At 41.8% G+C, this 21510-nt stretch overlaps 1 protein-coding gene across 1 annotated transcript in view; it reads right to left on the reverse strand.

The window, feature by feature from the left end:
• Positions 1-1808: 1808 nt before the first annotated feature.
• Positions 1809-21510, reverse strand: part of LOC115782589 (band 4.1-like protein 1) — a 45882-nt gene continuing 26180 nt past the window's right edge. Inside the window, exons 4-23 of the mRNA XM_030732847.1 lie at positions 17235-17339; positions 16243-16285; positions 16058-16133; positions 15386-15604; positions 15189-15276; positions 14952-15104; positions 13741-13838; positions 12907-13082; positions 12462-12661; positions 11842-11880; positions 10779-10808; positions 10220-10375; positions 7588-7638; positions 6818-7222; positions 5717-5938; positions 5565-5624; positions 5252-5341; positions 5092-5172; positions 4495-4611; positions 1809-4391 (exon numbers count right to left, since the gene is read on the reverse strand). Coding sequence (XP_030588707.1) covers positions 4386-4391; positions 4495-4611; positions 5092-5172; positions 5252-5341; positions 5565-5624; positions 5717-5938; positions 6818-7222; positions 7588-7638; positions 10220-10375; positions 10779-10808; positions 11842-11880; positions 12462-12661; positions 12907-13082; positions 13741-13838; positions 14952-15104; positions 15189-15276; positions 15386-15604; positions 16058-16133; positions 16243-16285; positions 17235-17339 — 2415 coding nt within the window. The 3' untranslated portion in view covers positions 1809-4385. The remainder of the gene's footprint in view (positions 4392-4494; positions 4612-5091; positions 5173-5251; positions 5342-5564; positions 5625-5716; positions 5939-6817; positions 7223-7587; positions 7639-10219; positions 10376-10778; positions 10809-11841; positions 11881-12461; positions 12662-12906; positions 13083-13740; positions 13839-14951; positions 15105-15188; positions 15277-15385; positions 15605-16057; positions 16134-16242; positions 16286-17234; positions 17340-21510) is intronic.

Below are 21510 nucleotides of genomic sequence, written 5' to 3' on the forward strand. Positions count from 1 at the left end.
ACTTTCTGGGTCGCAGCGAAAAGCTCAGCTGAAAACACCATGAAAATATTAAATATGGTAATCTTTAAGTTTGTATTACTTAACAGCCTGTGGAACCACCTACATTCAAATGACTGATTTAATTTCGTTCATGGTGCAGTCAAAAAAAAGATTTGATCTTTTTTACTTTGTGGAAATTATTTTAGAATAAAATGAAGTTTAATAGTTTCGTCTATGAATACAGATGTATGTAAAGTGGTTGAATCTCTGCAGCACTAAACTTGACATCAATTGTGCATCTGCCCTGCAAAAGCTTTGCACCCTGTTTTTCTTCACAGAGTTTCATTGCATTGCGTGCTCACATCATGCAGCATGCTCAGTGAGGTTGGTTTGGTGCTCTTTAAACACAGAAAGGAGAGCACTGATGCTGGATTTCCTAAAATTGTTCCGTACGATATGCTGCTTGCAAACAGGGTGAGTTCTGTTTAAGTTCAAAACTTTATTGGGAAGAACAGAAACTTAACTGAAAATTTTACTGCATATTCAGTTCAATTCATTCAGCCCTAAATTATATGAACAGAACTCCGAGGCACGCTCTTCTTTTCAAATACCTTTCTTCTTGTGCAATGCAAGCTTTTATGAGGGTGTTAAGCATATTTTCTAGTGGTACTCCAACAATAAAAATCCTCCACTTGCGGAGAAGCCGGAAACCTCTGCTCATTATGTTCCACCAAGAGGAATCTGAAACTTGGATAAGATATCAGCAACCATATTTGTCAAAGTTGAATGAAAGAATAGCTCGAGAAAAGCAAACAACAGCACAAAGAAACTCGTCAGAGAACATCAGAAAAGTCTGTAGATTCATGTTTGTGGAACACTGCTTGATTAGGCCTGTTAGGCCCATTAGTATAAAGAAATTTTAATTGTCACTGAAACCAGTACCTTGAAGTGTGTGCGTGTTTGTTTGTATGTGCAAGTTATGCCTGTTCAACTGCTTGTTACTGCAAATATCTAGTCAGCCAATAGCATAGCGGCAACTACCTGAGCAATTTTAGTGACCATGTCCGTCCCTTTATGACCACAGTGTACCCGTCTAATGATGGCTGCTTCCAGCAGGATAATGTGCCATGTCACAAAGTTCAAGTCATCTCAAACTGCTTTCTTGAACATGACAGTGAGTCCACTGTACTCAGATGGCCTCCACAGTCACCAGATCTCAATCCAATAGGGCACTTTTAGGATGTGGAGATCCTCATCATGGTTGTCCAGCTGACAAATCTGCAGCAACAGTGTGATGCTGTCATTTGGACCAAAATCTCTGAGGAATGATTCCAGCACCTTGTTGGATCTGTACTATGAAGTATTAAGGCAGGTCTGAAGGCAAATGGGGGTCCAACCCAGTACGAGCAAGGTGTACCTAATAAAGTGTTGGGTGAGTAAAGATAGATAGTCTGTATGTATGGCATGTATGGATTTTGGAAAAAAATCATTTTCACTGAGGTTCAAATACAGATGTGCAACATTTTTTTTTTTTTTTGCAGAAACAATATTTTGAATTGTGTCTACTCATATGTCCAGTTGTTTTCTCCAAGCTGTCGCTGTACTTGCAGTATCTTAACTAAAGCTTAGAAACAATCAAAGTGCAGCAATAGGTAAATATGCAGTGATCACTGCCTGAAACAACAAACTAAGAAACAAAAACATATGAATGAAACCTGACTTGTCTTACAGAGACCAAACAAAGGGATTCTCATTTATTTTGGGTTTTTTTTTTCCTCTCATTTTTATTCATTTTCAAATGAATGCAAGTACAATGTACAGCAAGGACACAGCACTAAGCAGTGGAAAGCAGCAGAGCAGAAGAGATGAAGCAGCAGAGGAGGAGGAGCAGGAGAGGTCTGTACAGAAGGACAAGGCTAGGTTTAAGGGCCTGCCAGAGGTCATCCAATCACACTTCGGCACCACGTGTCTCAGCCACAGTTGAGGGTCTGTGATTATTCACAGTCTGGTTATTACAGTCTGGTCACTGTCACATGTCCATGAGCAGGCCTTTTCTGGACAGAGAGGTATGTTAGACCTTGCTGGTTGGTCCAATATTTTGCCCCTAAGTGAAGAATGGAAAGAAGGACTTCAGCTGGGTATGCTTGATGCTGCCGCTAAGCTGGCTTCTTTTAGGTAACCGGTGCCCCCTAGTGTACATCAAGCCCATGGCCATTAACTACTATACATCGTCACAATCCACTAAACAGCACCAAATATACAGTACAAGGTATGCATGGCTGCATTTTTCTTTTTTCCACCTTTCAGTTTGACACCCACATCCATGACTAACCATCACTTTGGAACCAAAATAAGAAACACAAAAGTTACACTAGACATGTGAACATAGACTGTATAGTTTAGTGTCTGAAAGCCAGTAATTTCTTCATGAACCTTAAGTGGCAGCTTTTAACATTGCTTTTATCAATTGAATGAATTTTCTGCTGCATGTCTATATATAAAATATGAGTTTTGAAAAAGATACAGAAGTTGTACCATTTTTTTTTTTTAATGCTGAAGACACCGTAATTAAAGAGAAACCATGTCATACCAAAGATGTGAGCATTTGACCTTTTGACACTCTTGTAATTAAAAGTTGTTCATATAAAGTTATTTCATACAAAACCAGTGTTTGTACAGTTTGACTGCTACCTCAGTTGGCACGTTACATGTCTACAGCATCCCTCTAACATCCATGGACCAAATCACACACAACTAAAAGCTCAAAGATGCTTCTACTGTATATTTTATTCCTAGAATGGTACTTTACACGAAAGAGCATCGGTAGAGCTCTGATGCATAATGCCATTTCAGCCTGGAGAATGTAAGCTTGAGTGGCCTACATTGTGTTCATTCACTGGCAAATAAGTAGAAAACTGCTAAGTTAGGATCAGTTAAATGTCATAAGTGGTTTCAGAAGAGATGAGAGTGTAAGAGGGCTGTAACAAAATAACCGACCGTACTGTCTTAACTGAATGTACTGTGTACTTGACATTTCCTACTCTTTCTCATGAATACACTTCATTTCTTTTCGTTAATTGTCAGTCTCTACAGCTTTGTAATTTCTCAGGGTGTTTCTGTCATGGACATTATCATTCATCCTTATGATGAGTTCGTATCCACCGCAGTCATTTACAGTCCAGTCATCTGAAAGAAATCATCACCATGCAAAAGTTCTCTCATACACTACTTTTACTGATGCAGGAGCCCATTCTGTGACTTGAACAAGGGATGTAAGCCTAACTCTATGTACTTACTACACACAACGACCAATATGGTATTAAATCCTGGTGAGTTCTGAGCGCGCATCTAAAGGCCGGGAGAGGAGAGAAACTGGGCTCATTCTGAAACATCAGCATGCTCAGAAACTACATCGCCACTGTTTGAATAAATACAACAGGTACACTGTGTATGAACAGCTCCTAATGGTAAGACATATATGCAGATATGCATACTTACCACCCACACATCGAGGGCGAGATATGTTGAACGTAAGTCAAATATTACTAAATAGCTAACACTGGTCCCCGCTAAATACTTCAATAAAGATCTCCAGAGGACCGCGACCGTCTCTAATCAGTGCGTCTTCATCATTCAGCGTGATGGGATGGAACAAAGCTTATTTGTTTATTCGACTAGCTATGAAAACGAAACAGTTTTCGCTAAACCCTGGGTCACTGGATGCTTTAACAGTACTGGAGCTACATGTAATGGATTCTGTTACTCAGTGACACAATGTAAACACATTTTTTTTGTTTTGTTTTTTTCAGCACACACAGCAGGAATCACATGATCAGAATATAAGCCACTCATAATCCAAAATTCCCAAAGATTCTTTCTCCACAGGATGGGTACCACCACGGAACGCACCTTTGGATTATTCCACATTGTGTGAGTGCACTTGTTATCTAAACAAATCCCTTGCACATGAATTCCCTGTGTTTTTTTCAGAAATACCTAAGTGAATAATTTGAACATATAGACCCTGAGAGGTTTGCAGGGGATCTACTTGGATTATGTTTAAAATTTTTTTTTAATTTTCAGATGTTTGGAATTCTAGTGGCATATTATCAACCATGTAAAATTCATAAATTATGTTGTTTTTTTCTTTGTATTTGTGCAGCTCGACTGCAAAATAAAAAATTTAAAAAACAATCACTCCACTGAACATGATGATGATTTCAATAATGAAATGTTCTAATACAAATTAAATAGTCTGAAGATTCCTGTTTCAGCTTTATGTGTGAACTTGTACAAGAGGCTCCGTCAGAGCGCCTCAGTCTTTAATCAATTGGGATGGTGGGTGGCAATTTCAGGTCGGGTACTGACGCTTCCGGTCCAAAGGGGGGCACTCTCGTCTCAGGAAATCAGGACTGCAGCAAAGAAAAGAGAGACGTTAAATCCCTTAACCTCAAAAGAGTTTAGAGGAGGCAAAATCCCATCCACTGTTGCATGGAGTCAAGATGCCACCTGTACCTCCGATGCACCGTGTCGGTCCTCAGTGGATGATTCTGTTTCCCTGACAACAACTGCCTTGGTCACCTGCATGTCTGGATGCTGCTGCTTGGCTTCCTGTATCGCAATAGCCAGAGCCTGAAAGCAAAGAGTGAACTGTGTGTCTTGAATGAAATGAACTGGCATCTAATGCAACTTTTCTGTGTCCTACAGAAACAGAACACAGTTTCAGACAATAATGGAGCTGAAATTACGAGTAATTTTATCAGCCTTTAGACAGCCAAATACTTATTTAATATTTGATATATTTATATAAAATAAGAGTAGTAAGTAGGTTTTATGTTTTAATAATGAATATTTGTATAGAAAAAAAATCACAAAACCTTATAGTGACTAAAGCACACAGAACCATAGGACACAGAAGTGTTTTTATAGCCAGTGAGGTGCATACGATCTGAAAAAGTAGCAGGGACAGTAGCTGCTGGATGACTCTCCTTTGTCTCGGCCTTGTACAAACTGATTAGAATCTTGCGAGCCAATCACACCACTTTAACATGAAGGCTGAACTGTGCTGCGGGGTGCCAAGGTAACAGAGCTCATTTGTCAATTTCAGCTCACCTGTTCCTGGTCTACGTCGTCATCTCCTGTGATTATGATCCTCTTCTCGATCCTGGTCTCTGAATATCCTCCTTTCACCGTCTGCAGCATACAACAGCTTTTCCTTTAACAGACTGCAAATTAAATGTGCACTTTGTGAGCTTTATTTGTGCTTCTCTACCTTTGTAACATGAGTGGTAGCTGAGGTAACATTTTCAGAGACAAGGATGGGCGATCCTGATGTCTCTCTTCCAAGACTGCCCTTGTGCACCTGAGAAGGCATTAGGGAAATATTAGACCCGCATGCGCATCTCATTATAGAGTAAGAATTGGACAAATAGTAATTCATTTGTGATATTTTATGACATTCAGTGAGACACATGTTCCTTAATTCATGTCTTTGGGCTTTGTAAGTAGGTTTGAACCCTGGAGAGCAGAATGGAGTGTGCTGCAGGTTGAGTTAAAATTGGAGAGGTCCTCTTGTCTGTACTCACAGGGGATACACTCTGTCTCGTAGAGTAAGAAACTTCACTGAGTCCACTGATACCATGATCCTGAAACACACAGAATCAATCTATTTTATCCAGATATTCAGAGCAGTAAAACATTTATAGGTCTACCTTTTTGCACATATTATGTAATTAACCTGATCTGTGAACTCCACGATGGTCGTGGTGACCTCTGACCCATTCGGTTGAGTCTCCGTCCTGACGTCCGTCTTTCTAACTGTTGGTGCGGGCCTGACATCACTGCCCTCCCTGCTCAGTGGTGTGATGGCAGAGACACGACTAGCCTCTCTGTGTGACTGATCTCGGTCCACTGACGAAGACACAGGCACGGACCTCTTTGGTTTTTTGGGAACTACAGGCTTGAAAGAAGGAAACGTTTTCACATTTAAGAGCATGTATAGTTAGTAATGTTTTTCTGAGGCTCAGTGTGGAAAAGGGGGTTTTAAAAGGCCTGAAACTGAAAGCCTGCCAAAAGGAACCTTATTTATTCAGGACAGAAAGCAAAAGACAAGCTGTAATGTAAAATGTAGATGGGCGGGGTCTGAAGTTTGGTGCTTAAGAGAGATATTTTACCTTAGCAATAAATTAAAATAAACATAAAAAAAAAGAAGAAGAAAAGGAAAAAAAATGGGTGTTGCTTTTATTTACCTTCTTTAAAGCTTGATAAAGAGCTTCAAACTAAAAGCACATCCCTTTCCTGTATGTGAGCCCCTTACTGTGTCTTTTATCTGCTCTTTTGTGAATTTTAGTGCATTAAAGGCATCAGAATGTCTATTTCTAGCAAAACGGCTTTTTTACAACTCAAATCATGAACACAAACTCAAGTTTACAAACAAACTGTGAGAACCACGTTGGGAGTGATCACAGCATGACTGGGAACAGCAAAGAGGGTGGATATGGGTGTTTTATGGGAAAAGGGTTCCAGGACAGGAACTGAGGAGTTCAGTTCATTTTTCCTGTTGTTTCCATTGCATTCACACTTTGCTTTATTTATTTCTCAAGTGCCCGGTTAAAAACATGCAGAGTGATAAAGCAGCACAATAATGATTTCATGCTATTTTGTGATGCTTTCAGATCAAATTAACACAAATTCTTTCCTGCACTGCAGTTTGAATTGAAAGGAGCCAAGATGCATATTTTTAGATGCCTAAAAATAGCGCAGCATGAAAACAAAGCAAACTAAGGGAGTAGACATCTCTTAGCGCTTCTACACAGCCGATATAAAAACTTTGGTCTACCTGCACATCGGGCCGCTTGACTTCTGGTCGGACTTCTTCAGCTTGGATTTGTTTGGCTGGAGGACTGCTGCTGGCTCCTCTGGACAGAGGTGCTGACACCAATGGAGGAGGTGGCTCCAAGGGGCCCTGCTGTTGCTGGAGCAAGTCAATGCCGAAGCGCAGACCCCCATCTGGTGACAGATCCCTCTCACCCAACTCTGACATACCCCTGGAGAACTCTTCCATGCCTGTGTGCAGGTCTGTGAGGACGGTGAAATCTACTTCAGCCTCCAAGCTGGATGTAGAGCTGACCGTGATGCTGGAACATTTGCGTTCAATGCCCAGGTGGGTTTCCTTCAAGTACAGGATCTCGTGGTCCTGATCGTCCTCTGATACAGAGCCCAGACGCCTCTCCCATGGTTCCCTCTACAGAGCATAAGGATGATCATTTATATATAATGTGATTTATCTCCCAGAATTTCAGTCTTTGTACAGTATGTAAAGTACAGATACATTAACCTCTCTAGTCCTCTCTGACCAGAATTAACAATGAAGACGTTTTCATTGAACACTTAACAGCATCATGAAATATTAGAAATGAGATTTAGTCACAATGTCGAGCTGGCAGTTTCCCCTTTGATTAGATATGAATTTGCAGACTGTGCTAAAAACAAACACGCTACAAAGAACAGCTTGAATAAAATCTGTCAAATATCTAATTGTAGTGTATTTACTCATTTCCCAAGGTGTGACTAAATAATAAATATGAGAGGAGCTGAGGGATGACTCACTGAGGCTTCGTTGAGAGGCTCCTCGTGTATAGCAGGGGTGGGAGGTGTCTCCTATAGAAAGTTAAAAAACAAACAAAAAGCAAACAACAATATGAGAACATGCGTGAATTCATAGACATACAGCCGCAGGTTATAATGCCTCCCTATAGCTAATGTGTGTAAGCATATCAGAAAATATGAGAGTTAAAGAGTTTTCTTTGAAACTGCTTTGATGTCAATTTCTGCTCTTTGCGCAGCATGGCTGATAAAACAATTGATAACTGGCGAGCCCAAGTTTCCAGTGTTCGCTCTTCACAGCTATTAAGCATGTTGCTTGTGCAGTGCTGAGTTTTTAATCTGTAAGCAAACACATCTAATTCATTCATAAACTTTGGGGCTTTCGCCAAACCTGCATGATCAGCATACAAACTCCAAAGCCTTAATGCTGCAGTCAAACACATGCAAACTGGGTATATTTCACAGGTTAATATCATTAAAAATGACTGCAAGTGCAATGGTAATGCCATGCACTGAAAGGCTTGATTTTTCAAAATCCCTTTCAGGAAAAAGGTATTCATATTTTTAAATGCAGCATATGAATGCCTGAACCCTGAAGAGGTTTGGCAGCCCTGCAGCCAGTGATTACATCTAATCGTCTTTTTCATTTTCTGCTATTGCTGCAGAGGTGCCAAGGCAGAACATTTGGTTCAAATGGCCTCCTCAGCCATTTACACAAAAGATTCAAATTATGTGAAAAAAAGAGGTTTCAAAGAAAAATGGTGGAAAAGGTCTTGCACTCCTTGCAACAGCAGCCACCTTCACTCTGAGTGTTGAAAGGAGAGACCGGGTGTTAACGTGACAAGTTTAGGTGGGATATAAGGGACGCCTGAAGCTTAAGCAATGGGAAGTTTGCTTAAAGGCCCTCAGTGTTCTGAAATGGCCAAGCAGATGTCAAGATTTGCAGAGTGGGGAAGAAGGGAAAGCGAAATGCTCCCTAGGCCATGGACGTGAACTGAGTCGGTCAATGAGGCGATGCGAAGGAACGTAAACTTTTGCTTTCTCATACACAGCCACATGAGTTCTGAAGTATATGCATGTGTGTGATTTATTTTTCTCTTGTTTGTTTTTAGATGGTTAAAAACAAGATTTGCACGACATCGCCTGAAGCTCATGCAATGTTTTACTTTCCGATGACTGACAAACAGGTTAGGGGGCAGATGGTTTACCGCTTGCTTCCTCTTGGCTGTTTCTTGGTTGGGCGTCCTGTGGTGGATGTGGCTGCTGTCCATGTTGCTCGGTCTGTCTCGGGACCACTGTGTTTTCAGGGGGAGAGTGCGTGGGGGAGCTGTTGGAAATTTGGTGCTAAATTCTGAGGAGTTTTGAAAATTCTCTTCAAATAGAGCACCTCCTCTCATCCGCTGGCCTGCTGAATCCCTGCAGTCTCGGACTTCCTGTTGTCCAAAAAACTCATTCCTAATCTGCTGATGTGTTTGACTTTGCTGCTGATACAGCGCCGCAGATTCACCCTGGTGTTTGGTGGCTGCTGTGTTTTCCTTGACAACATCTGTGGCAGACTGCAGTACAGTATTATCATCCAGTCTCCTTCCTGACTCACAGGAAGATTTTGTCATCTGTACATCCCCAGCAGCACCAAAGACGGCTCTGTCGGGCTGACTGTGTGTTTGAGGGTTTACATCTTTGTTCTCTTTATTTATAGACTTCTTTGATCTCTGTGGCTTGAGAGGAACTATTTTTGTGACTTCTGTGTGTGAGTTCCCAGTTTTGTTGCAATCTTTTTCTCCCACGGGGCTTGGCTCTTTTATTTTCCAAGCCTCACAGTGTCTTGAAGCACTGTCAAATGGGGCCCCGTTGCCCTTTGGAAAAGAATCCCGAGCCACTGGAGTTTCAAAGTTCTTAGGTCTCTCTCGACGCTCATAGTGGCCATGCCTTAAATCCTTCTTCAGTTCACGTGTCTGTTTGTCAGGTGGAGAGCCATATCCATTTTCCTGAATGGCTCTCCTCACTAGAACAGATTCATGATGCCCATTAGCTGCTACTGTATCATCCATGGGGTTCATATCTCTTAGTCCTGCTGCCATAAACTCTGTTTCCTGCTTTGGAGATGTTCCATGTCTACTTCTTCCAGAGTCCCGGAGTGTTTGGCAATTGTTCATATTTGCTTCAGTCCAAGATGTCACTGCAAATGTGTCTCTACCCTCTGAAGAGGTCTTACTCTTTTCCATGTTAGAGTAAGAATCCAGTGTTCCTTCATAAGCATCCTGCTTGTCAATCAATTTGGCATCAGTGGTCGCCTATGTTAACATAGAGTAGACAGTTTCATTAGGCTAACTAGATAAACGGCGCTTCCATTTACTGTATCACTAACGCCACATCACTACTGTAAAGGAGAAGTAAAAAAAAACAAAAAAACAAGGATTAACTTGGGGGGGTGGGGGTGGGGGGGGCTATCGCTGTGTAAACGTTAATGCATTTTAAGGGGTTTTTTTCTGTGCCTTGGCTTAAAGGAATCCAAATTTTGGCATACTCTGTTAAGAATATACATGATGGCCTAGGACCAATACAGAATGTTTGCAATATATATAGTAACAATGAAAGTATGTCTCATAACTGAGAGAAAGAATGTCATTCTTACGGGTTTCCGCTCAGGAGTCCCTCCAGGAGGAGTAGCTGAGGAGATGCGTTTCTCTCTCTGGGCCATCTTGCTGTTAGGCTGCCTCAATGCCCTCTTCAACTCATTGATGCTGGCCTGGTGCTTTTGTATAACATCTTCTGGCTTGTCCAAGAATTGCTACTCGCACAGTGAAAGGCAAAGCGGGAACACAAAAACCACATAAATTCCATGCTTCTAAATCAATTTCTGGTTTTATAGTACAATGAACTAGATTTGACTTTAACTGGAAAATGAACAACTTTAATCAAGCTGTCTGATGAGGGTAGGTAGCATGATTGATTGTTTTCTTTATGGAGTAAAAGCTGTACCACATGGATGACCAATAAAGACTTTAAATATGGCCAGAAACAGTACAACACACATAAAAGAGTGTGCTCTGTAGGAAAATTTACTTCTCACACAAGCTCCACTGATGTCTCCTGTTTTGAAATTTCAAGTGGTACAGTTATGAATACAAAAACACTGAACACCTGGTGAGAGTCACACACGTCTCATGCCAAAAAGAGATGACAGGCTGTACCTCCTGTTTAGGCCGAAGGGTGACCAGTTCCTTGTCCGACAGATGAGGTGGGGCAAGTGACATGAAGTGAAGGGTTTTTTTCGAGCAAAGCGGGAGGTTAAGAGTTTGGAGGGGAAGGAGAGAACAGATGCGTGCAGAGACAAAGAGGTAAAATGCTGCAGGTGAGTCAAAAAGGCAGGCAGCCAGACTGACAAACAGAAAGAGTTGACACCATCGAGGCTTTGGACTGTGATTGTTAAGCCATTTAATGTTCTGCCAAGAAGAGAGGGACAATCCATTTCAGTGTCAGCCAACTGGTAATTAATGGAGACATTTATTGACTAAACTGTTTGGAGGGGGATTATTCCCATACTCCTTGATCCAAAGATTTGATGGGAAGGATTACAAAACCACAAATGGAGAGTCCATTAAGCCACTAATGTGATGCCAATATTTCCTGCAGTAGTCAAAAACAGCACCACAACTACCTGCACAGGACTTTTACAGAAACAAATAAGAGCTTCTAGAAAAATGGTGTTTGCATAGAACTATTTCTAATTGAATAAAGATGTAGATTTTTGAGAATTTTAGTTGGATTATCAATTCATTAATTTGTCAACTGGGGAAACACTGATTCACTGAATCATTTGCAGTGCCTAAAGGCCATCTGTTTATCCTGCTGGTGACAAGCAGTCCCTCTAATGTCATACAGGGACACTCTTGAAGACGCATGCTGGTGAAAATAAGGACAGTGTTCTCCAACAGACTCACTCTACTTAAGATCAAAATGCTTATTACAATCTAATAAATATTTCCAGTGAAACTATTTGTCAGAAGGAAAATATGAAATAAAGCAAAATGCTTGATTACAAATATATTTAACTTTTCTTGTCTTTTCTTGAAGATCGATTCATGCATTTGCCATGGAATCCTGGAAGTCATGAAATCAAAAGAAATTGCATTTCTTTTACAGACAAACAATACGGGCAAAGACAGGTCGTGCTTAGCAAACAGAGTGTACGAGCACATGACCTTGAGCGACCAAAACCACATAGACAGACACCAAAGTCCAATGCCAAAATACCTCTGGCTTTGAGTCTACAGGCGAGCCTGCCTCCTCACCCTGAAGGAAAGCACAAGGCAGAAGACAGAAATGTAAGAGGAGGAGAGAAGAAATTAGCCAAGAATGTTTACTTTACAGCAACACAAAGAGCATATGATCTGTTAAAGGCAGGGCACCGGGTTAGAGAAACATGATCTACCGCGAAGGGGTCGAGTTAGGTTTTGGAAGATGACTTGAGAAATGATGAGAAAAGCAGGTGCATACTGAAACGTCTCAAACTGCGAGAGCAGAAAATAGGGTAAATTAAGCCAAGGAGAGAAAAACAGGAAGGGTAATTACAGTTTTAAACAAAAAGGAATGAGTAAAGAGAAGATGAGTTAAGTGTGAGATTTTTTTTTAGTTGGGTTGCACAATGTGCTGTTTACATTTCCAAATCAATCAAATGAATAGTTTTTTGTTTATTTCTCTGCAGTGTCCTCAGAACTGTGATGCCCTGCTGATTGATTGGTTGCGGCTAAATAACAGGTCTTTTCTTCTTAACAGTGACGTGTAATTTGTTCATACAGCTTTAAACTATTAAAATCAGAGAGCGTATTAAGTCGGATTTCTGTGCATTTAAAGTCTATCCTCTTATCTAGTACCTTGAGCTCCAAAGTCTTGGTCTGCCTCTGATCTTCTTCCTGATCTGTGTACTGGTCCTGATCTTGGTCTTGATAATGATAATGATCATGGTCCAGGTCTAGGCTGCCCTCCTGGTCTAGATCTTCTCTGGACATGAACTGGGTGCGTTCACTGGAGCTTCGCTGGGACAGCTGGTCCATACTGTCACCAAGAGCTGAGGCTGGTTAAAAGCAAGTGAAAGGAAACCATTAAACAGCTGGAGTTTTTAAGTTAAGCTTTTAAATGTGGTGTGCATAAAATAATGTCTCAATTTAATGTTAATTCCTGTTTTTGACAAGGAATTTCTGGCTCCCTTCACTTTGAGGGCCCTAAGACAAAAATCAACAAATCCTCTCACTGAAATATTTGTACTCTGTGGAGAGTACAAGCTGTCCACAGCGACAGTGAAACTGTCTGGGTTCTTACCTCCGTCAATGCTTCGGGGCAGCATGTACCTCTTGCTAACAGAACGATCGAACTGTGGAGCGGGCCTGTCGATCAGAGCGCTGGCCTGTCTGGTCTGAGCTTGAGTCCGCCCGCTGTAGCGGAACTTGGAGCCAATCACCAGGAAGCCCTTGGGAGGTGGCTCTGGGGAAACCAACCTGCAGAAAGGTTCAGTTTATGTAAAAGAAAATTTAATTTCTTAAAATTTTCAGAAAATTTACTGGAATGAACTACATGTTCTCTGTTCACTTGTGTCTTGTTTCCCATTTAGCCCTCTGCGTTATATTTAGTCCTGCCCTTCTCTCAGTCTTTTGTCAGTTTGTCTGATTTACCTCCAGTTTGACCTTCATGCACGTCCCGTCTTCCTGATGTTTGTTTGTAAGTTGTCATCAGATTTCATTAAAGCCCACCTTTGTTTCTTTAAGAACAGCATCTCTAAGTTCTATAAATAATGCCTTCAGACTCTCATAACAGTTTCTCAGAATTTCCCATCTGTAACTACATATGTACCATAAAAGACAAGAAAGCTCTCTCTTCCATCTCAAATTAGCTGCCTGAAAGGAACTAACAAAGTGATAAAAAGCCTATTTAAACTCCCAAAATAACAATTTATCACTAGAAATATTAAAAATGTGGTCACTGTTCCCACTTTCTGTATGAGTTACAGTCTACAGACTTTTTAACAACCGCTAGTCAGGAATTCAACACTTTATGGATACTCTAGGTCTACTGTGCCAAGTGCTAACAGTTCATGCAGGTTGAAGTGAGCACAGTGCAGAAAATGTGCCGACTGTATCCGTGCGCATCACGGCCTACCTGAAGAAGGTGTGGTGCTCAATGCAGACCTTCCACAATCGCTTCGAGGCCCGATGGTTGGGCAGCTTGAAGCCTATGGTGCTCTCAAACTGTTCATACTGAGTGATGAGGGAAATGAGTGGAGGTGGTGAAAGGAGGAGGTGGCGGGGAGGTGAAGAAGAAAAGGAGAGTGAGGGAGGCATGTGAAGACGGGGAAGATGGAGGGATGGTGGCAGGGTGAAATGTGTTTACTCTGCAGCAATGGAAAAATCAATGTTTTCTGTTTACTCGTCTTGTGTCTCCTGCTGCCATGACAGGTAGATTTTCCATCTCTAACCAACCTATAAATTAGTTGTTCATGCACTTAGTCCATCAGATGTTCAGTTTTGTGCACAGGGGGAGAAGAAAACGCTTTCAGATCAATAGGTTATTAGCAATATAACAGGTCCTTAAACATTAGGAGTCCGTTCACAAAAGGAAGCACTTTAGTTCCACACAAAAACACTATGGGGACAACTTAGAATAAAAGGGGCTTTAAACCACAATGATGACCCTCGAGGCAAATTTAAAGTGACAGCTGACTTAAGAGGATACATCTGCAGAACAAAGTATATGCACAGAATGGACTTGGTATTCACTATGAAGATGTCAAAGTCAGTTTAACAGTGGATATAAAGTACTGCCTAAAGGATGAATGAAGGGAAATCATAATAACTTCAGGGAGTTGAAAACCAGAGCGAGCATAACGTGGCTGTTATACACTTGTAAGTAAAATCCTTGATGAAAATGCAAATCCTCATGACTGGCTAATCACACTCTAAAGTCGAGAAAGAGAGAAGGACAAGAATAAAAACATGACCTATCAGCCAAATCTTTAAGACGAGTATCTCTAAAGTCTATAAATAATGCCTGATAAAATACTCTGCAGTTGAAGTAGTATTGTCAGAAGTAAAATTTTTATCAAACCATGAAATGACTATTTGCGCTGCTTTGGACGAGTCAAGAGAGGCAGTGATGTAATTTTAACAACTGTGAAACCATGAAATAGAAATGTGAAACTAGCTCTTTACCAAATGATTCTTTATTTCACTCCCCTCAGTTCTGCCAGAGTGACAAGGGGCTGCTCTGGTGGGTTTGTGCATGCAGTATTTGTGAACTCCTGTTCTTTCAAGCAAAATGCTAAAAAAAAAAAAAAAAAAAAAAAGAGAGAGATAAAAGTTGTTTCTATTAACCTCTCCAGGGCGGATCTTGATGTAAAAGTTGCTTCTCTTATAGGAGATTTTGAGGATTTTTGGCCAGGCGAACCGATTGATCCTGAGGCGATCTCGGTAGATGAGCAGACCGTTGGCACTCACGCCGAGCATTATGTCGATTCCCTCTGAATCCTATTAAACAAATACACAAAGAACATAAAACGGGGTACTGATAGATAAAAAGTCTGAGAAACAATCCAGAGAGTGTCTCTGTACCTTAGCGTGGTGCAGGTCCACTCCATACATTGAGAGCTTCTTGGCATTTTCTAGAAAGTTCATCTCTGCTTCTGCTGGACTCATTCCCCTACAGTGCAAATGCCACAACTGATCCTTCACTTTTTATTATCCATATTAATTCCTCAGAACACAAACAACAGCATTCAGTTTACTAATGAAGCCGTATTTTCTATGACCTGTAGTTGCGGTGCAGCTCCATCACTCTCTCCTCCAGCTCGCGTGTCTGGTTGGGGGCAAAGTGGAACTCGCTGACGTAGTCTGGACCGTGTTCCTCGGGCTCATAGTCTCCCAGTTCAGCCTGGACTGTGTAGGAACCCAGAAGGGCATGCGTGACAAATGAGCACGGGAGACGACCAGACAGGATGTCATCCCTCAGCTGCAGGCACAAATAGTACCTAAAGAAACAGAGGACGCAGAGATGCTGGTGACACTTCTCTTCAAGAGCTAAGTGTCAACCTAATTGGAACATATCTGGAGGAACCGAGCACTGGAACTAGTCTCAGGCTCAGTCCTTTAATAGCTGGTTAGTATAGGTCTTTTGAATATGTTACCGCACTGATTTAGCTCGAAACAAGACTCTCTTATCATCAATTCCACCATCAGAACAGCGACTGGATATTAGGTTTCATACTTGTGTAAGTTGCCAATTTGACCACAACTGGCCTTTCAGATGCTTTCAGATCTAATTTCACTGATTTTAGTTACATCATTCTGTACAGTGAAGGTCAAAGGTTCAAGAGAAGTTAAAACTGACCAAAACACTTTTTTCTGAGTGAAGGGGGTTTGTTTTTGTGGTTTTATTTGGCACTTGAATTGACAAGCTGCTGTACAGAAACAGTCAGACCTACCTGGTAATGTCCTCAATGAGCACAGATGGGTCTGGAGGGTAGAACTTGACAGCAAACCCGAAATTCCAGGGACCGACTGTGGACGAAGCACCAGCAAAGTTGTTTAGTGAAGGATGTCTGTGTGAATTTGTGACTATGTGTGTGCACATGTGTATACAGTACATGTGTGTGGCTGCTGCACTTACCCCGGATTTGCTTCTTAATCTCTTTAGAGGGATCCAGCCAATTCTGATAAAGAAAGAAAGAGACAATCCCTTTGAGAAATCCGACCTCCATATTCATGCTTAAGAGCCCTTTAAAAACTGTACTTCACTGATTGCTCTTCCTTTTATAAATCTTTTCCCTTGTTAGATGCAACTGTATTCATGAAACTCAATGAAGCCTTCAATAAACATTGAAAGCATTAATATTAAGGCCTGTAAATGCCAGTTGAATTCAGCTCTGTCTGCATAATGTCACTAGAGCTTTCATGGTGAACTGAGACCCTCTGCACTATTTTTAAAAGGCCATATCGTCTAATCACATTCTAAAATATTAAAGGCCATGTGTGCTACTCTCAGGCTGTAAGTGGTTAAGCAAAGTTAAAAGGCCAACCAGAGACTCACTGCTTTATAACACCTGGAGAAGCCATTGAAGCAGGAGTTAAATGGGCTGAAGGACTGATTGACATTTGCTCAAAAGTCAGTGCCAAAAATCCAAGCAAAACACTAAATAATCTATGAAAAGCAGCCACAAAGAAACATTTGAAAATGATCCGCAAAAGAACCTAAATTAAACCCGCACATTGACGGTCACTGTGGTAATAAAATGTAATTAACGCTCTATATTTTAAAGCTTGGCAATACCAGAGAACCTTGGAGGAGGCTGAACTGCTTTTTATATTTAGAGTTAATGCTACTATGAAAAATCAGCTGCTAGACCTTCAGGAAATAAAGAGCGTAATAAACACCCAGTGTGCACATGCTCTGTGTGTATATGAAGTCTGTGTTTGGTTTAACTGTAGCTACATTTGGAGATCATTACAGAGCTTGAGTTACAGATGTAAAAGTGAATAAATAAATATATAAGTAAGATGTCCTACTGTGCTTATGCATATCTGTGTGTGTGTGTGTGTGTGTGTGTGTGTGTGTGTGTGTGTGTGTGTGTGTGTGTGTGTGTGTGTGTGTGTGTGTCTGACCTTGGCGTTGTCTGTGTCCTGGAAAGTCAAGCCAAAGTAGTCCCTCTCCAGCAGGTTCAGATGGCCACACACCATGTCCAACAGAGTCTGGCCCTTGGCAAATTTCTGTTACACACAAGCAAACATATAAGAACGCGCAGTGAGTGGGACAGCATAAAGGTACAGGCTCGGGTTGTATGAACATCACATGCTGCAAAAGACAAAAGAGAGAGGATAAAGTGTAAAAATGCAGATTTATACTGAGATGAGTAAGACTTAGGTGGAATCTGCTGGTTAGAGTTTAAAGAGGCAACTGAACCAAAGCACAAAATTACATATGTCCATTTACATTGTTTTGGTGTGAGTTGTCCGATGTGGGAGATTTGGGGAGTAGCCATGTAAGCCGTCTCTTGAATACAACAGAACTTGTGGTGTTTAAGGTGCCAAAAAAAGAAAAACAGAGCATCCGCGTTTCTTTCCAGAAAGCTTGACCTGGTTACTCTACAGCCAATATCTCTAAAACTGGGCCACCCACACACAAACAATATAGATAAACAGCACTACGGGCCAGGGTAAAACACATAAATGTTATTTAAAGTCCTGTATCATTTTCACCTTACTGATGTGATTTCAACAGGAATCCAATGCTGAATGCCCCATTTTTTTTCAGACCAAAACCTACACTATGACACAGAGCGTGTAGGCATAAATGTAAAATGGTTAAAACTGTAGTGATACATTTATAATTCTAAAATATTTGAAAATCTGTTAAAAGTGGATACTATTTAATTGGACAATACATGTTGCCTTTGTTCTTGTTTCATTACACAAGGTGTCAGAAATATCAGTAAAATCCACCCAAACTGTGGTCTGAGAGATGCCCCCTGTCTGTCCTCCCCTCTGCTGAGTGGGAGGAGCTACTCTATAGTCTTTATGCCTTTATAAGGGAAGAAAGAGCATTTCACATCAGTGGCGTTTCACCAGACCACCCCTATTTTCTATCCAGCCCTTCGGGGCTGAAATCGGGGCCTCTGTGGCTTGCACAGACGGCCTTGGCAAAAATGCTTTTTTTTTTTTTTTTTTTTCTCTTCACACATGCACAGACACACGCACACATACACTTACAGGCACACAGACACACACACACCATCTTCATCTCCTAGGGAAACCTGGCTCCTAAAACGGCCAAGCAGCTGTTACCATGGAAACAGAAGTAACAGTGCGGATACCCTCACACGTTCTCCATCTTTGGTTGTTACAAGGCCACCGCAAACCTTTGCTCGGCTTTTGTGAGAAAAGCTGGCAGTGCCATCAGGGCAACTTTTAAAAAATTAAGACGGGTAATAAATTAACCATTGCAAACGAATCTGCCCCTCTGCCGGGCTGCCATGGTCGAAACACAAAGAATAATGCTGATTAGCAGGCAGAGGGTGGTGTCAGAGATTTATTTATTTACCAACAAAATGAAATTGCGACACACATCTCAGGTGGTCCCCCAAGCATGGCAACCAATTCAGATGCTCTTGATGAGATTTTGTTGTCATTCCAGTTGGATCCAATCACATTTCTGTAGCTACTTCTCTGACCGTATTGTGTTAGCAATTTAGTGTAATCCTAGAAATCCCCTCTGCTGATTGCTTCATCCATGCAAATAATATGAGGAGAGATGGTGTGTGGGTGAACGGGTTAATGGCTGGAGAAAGGAAATCTATTGAACTGCGGAATCAAAAAGCTGAAGGGAAACAGTAAAGATGTGGTGAGAGTTGGCACAGTTTTAATCTGTCAGCACTGATTTTACAATGCTTGGTGTGGTTTCTAGCCTGGATTTTGGCCAGGGTAAACAAAACCTCAGAACAGACTTTCTCAGTAATGCACCCGTAAATATACCGAATCATTAACTTGCATAAAATTCATAATTGTGTGTAGTTCTAAGAAAGAGATGCTCTATTAATGTACGTGTAGTACTGCAGTGCAAATTTTGTGCCATCAGAGATTATATAACTTGTTGAACAGGTTGAAAGTCAGACTGAAAAGGGAAGGCTGCTGTCATGGATGCATAAAGGAGACGGGAATACAGATCTTCCTAAATCCAGTGATACTCTGCTGGCTTAGATAAAGCTCCAAGGTAAGTGTTTTTTCTGCGTTCTGGTGCTAGTTTCTCTTTAAACAATCCTTAATGTTGGCAAACACAGATCAGATTTTTCAGAATAGCGTAACATCCTAATAGAAAAACTATGTTACTACAACTTCTTTATTTATCATGTGAAGTATTTTTGCCATGCACGGTCAGCGGAACACAACAGGCAACAACATTTTTATAACACAACTGTGTAAAGTGTATACTTAAAGTTAAGCATGGAGCATGACACTGTGTTGTTGCTTACCATTTATACTGCAGCTCTGAAAATGGGGTCATATGCAGTATGCAGACGACTCTGTTATTGTTAGTCTGCTCCAGGATAATGAGACCAGCCGCGGCCCAGCCTCCATGATTTTGTTAAATGGTGTGACGAATCCTAACCTCATGTTAAACATATCTAAGGCAAAAAATATGATCACTGATTTGGAAAATGCACTCGTATACAAGAAGTCACATCCATTCAGGATTACACGGTGGAATGTGTTCAATATTATAAATATCTTGGTTCAAAGCTGAATATTAAAGCAAACTGTGAAGCTGTGCGCAAATAAGGGTGTCGGCGACTCTCATGTCTGAGAAAGAGTTCTTGTTTCCACATTCATAAAAGCACGATGATTTTATTTTATTGTAATTTTATTATCTGTGAAGCAAGATGGCGGCGCGCACAGACGCAGCGGCTCACGGCTCTTCCTTTCGGTGCCCTTTTTTGTACTTTTTGTATTTCATATTTGTTAGTTTTGGTGCATTTGTCTCTGCAAACAACTGCTACACACGCCAGGATCTTGTGGACATTGGCTACCGGCACAAGATATCAGTATTGAGTGATTTTCACTACACTCATAACATCCCAGACGACATAGCGAGACCGCCGGGTGCTCCGTGTATTGTTATCGGGTCTGGAAGGCGCCGCCGACGGCGGAGGGAGAGGAAGCAGAAGCGGGGCTGCAGGTCCGGCTTCATGCTGAAGCTGAAACGCCAACCACACAGGCCTCCTCTGCCGAGCCTGTATCTCTCCAACGCCAGGTCCATGGTAAATAAAACGGACAACCTAGAGTTAGAGCTGGCTGGAAATCGCTATGTTCGTGACTGCTGTGTAATGATTATCACCGAGACCTGGCTAAACCTGCAGATTCCCGATGCTAGCGTGCAGCTAGCAGGCCGCACTCTTCTACACGGAGATCGGACCAAGGACTCCGGTAAGACCAGGGGAGGGGGTCTCTGTATTTACGTGCATGAGGACTGGTGTAACAACGGAACAATCATAGACAAACATTGTTCCCCAGACCTCGAGTACATGTCTGTAAGATGTCGGCCTTTTTTTCTACCCAGAGAGCTAACAGTAGTGATCGTCACAGCTGTGTATATAGCTCCCGATGCTAACGTTAGCATGGCGCTCTCTCTCCTGCTGACCGCCATTAACGAACAGCAGCGGGTCCACCCCGACGGTGTTCTTATTATCGCGGGAGACTTTAACAAGGCCAACTTAAAGACTGTACTCCCGAAATTCCACCAACATGTCAAATGTTCTACAAGAGGGGAGAACACTCTTGACCATGTTTACTCCAACATTAAGCAGGCTTACAGAGCCAAACCCCTCCCCCACCTCGGCCAGTCCGACCATCTTTCCCTGCTGCTCACCCCAGCATACACCCCCCTCAGACGGAGAGCCAGGCCTACTGTAAAAACCATTACAACCTGGCCTGAAAACGCACTCCCCGACCTACAGGACTGCTTTGCATACACAGACTGGGACTTATTCGAACATGAGGACCTAGAAACATTCACAGGGACGGTACTGGACTACATTAAGTTCTGTATCGGAAATGTGACTGTCAGCAAAAACATCCGGGTTTTCCCTAACCAGAAACCCTGGATGAACAGCCAGGTCCGTTCACTCCTCAAAACCCGTGATGCTGCCTTCAGGTCAGGCGACAGAGCTCTGTACAGTGCTGCTCGAGCTGACCTGAAAAGAGGAATTAAAAAAGCCAAGACGGACTACAGGAGGAGAATAGAGTCCCATCTGTCCAGCAATAACACACGGGAGGTGTGGCAGGGCATTCAGAACATCACAAACTTCAGAGGCTGTGATGTGACTGCAGGAGACCTGAGTGTGTCACTAGCAGAGGAACTTAACTGTTTCTTTGCTCGCTTTGAGAT

The sequence above is a fragment of the Archocentrus centrarchus genome, chromosome 7 (assembly GCF_007364275.1).
Source record: "Archocentrus centrarchus isolate MPI-CPG fArcCen1 chromosome 7, fArcCen1, whole genome shotgun sequence".
In the NCBI taxonomy this organism is placed as follows: Eukaryota; Metazoa; Chordata; class Actinopteri; order Cichliformes; family Cichlidae; genus Archocentrus; species Archocentrus centrarchus.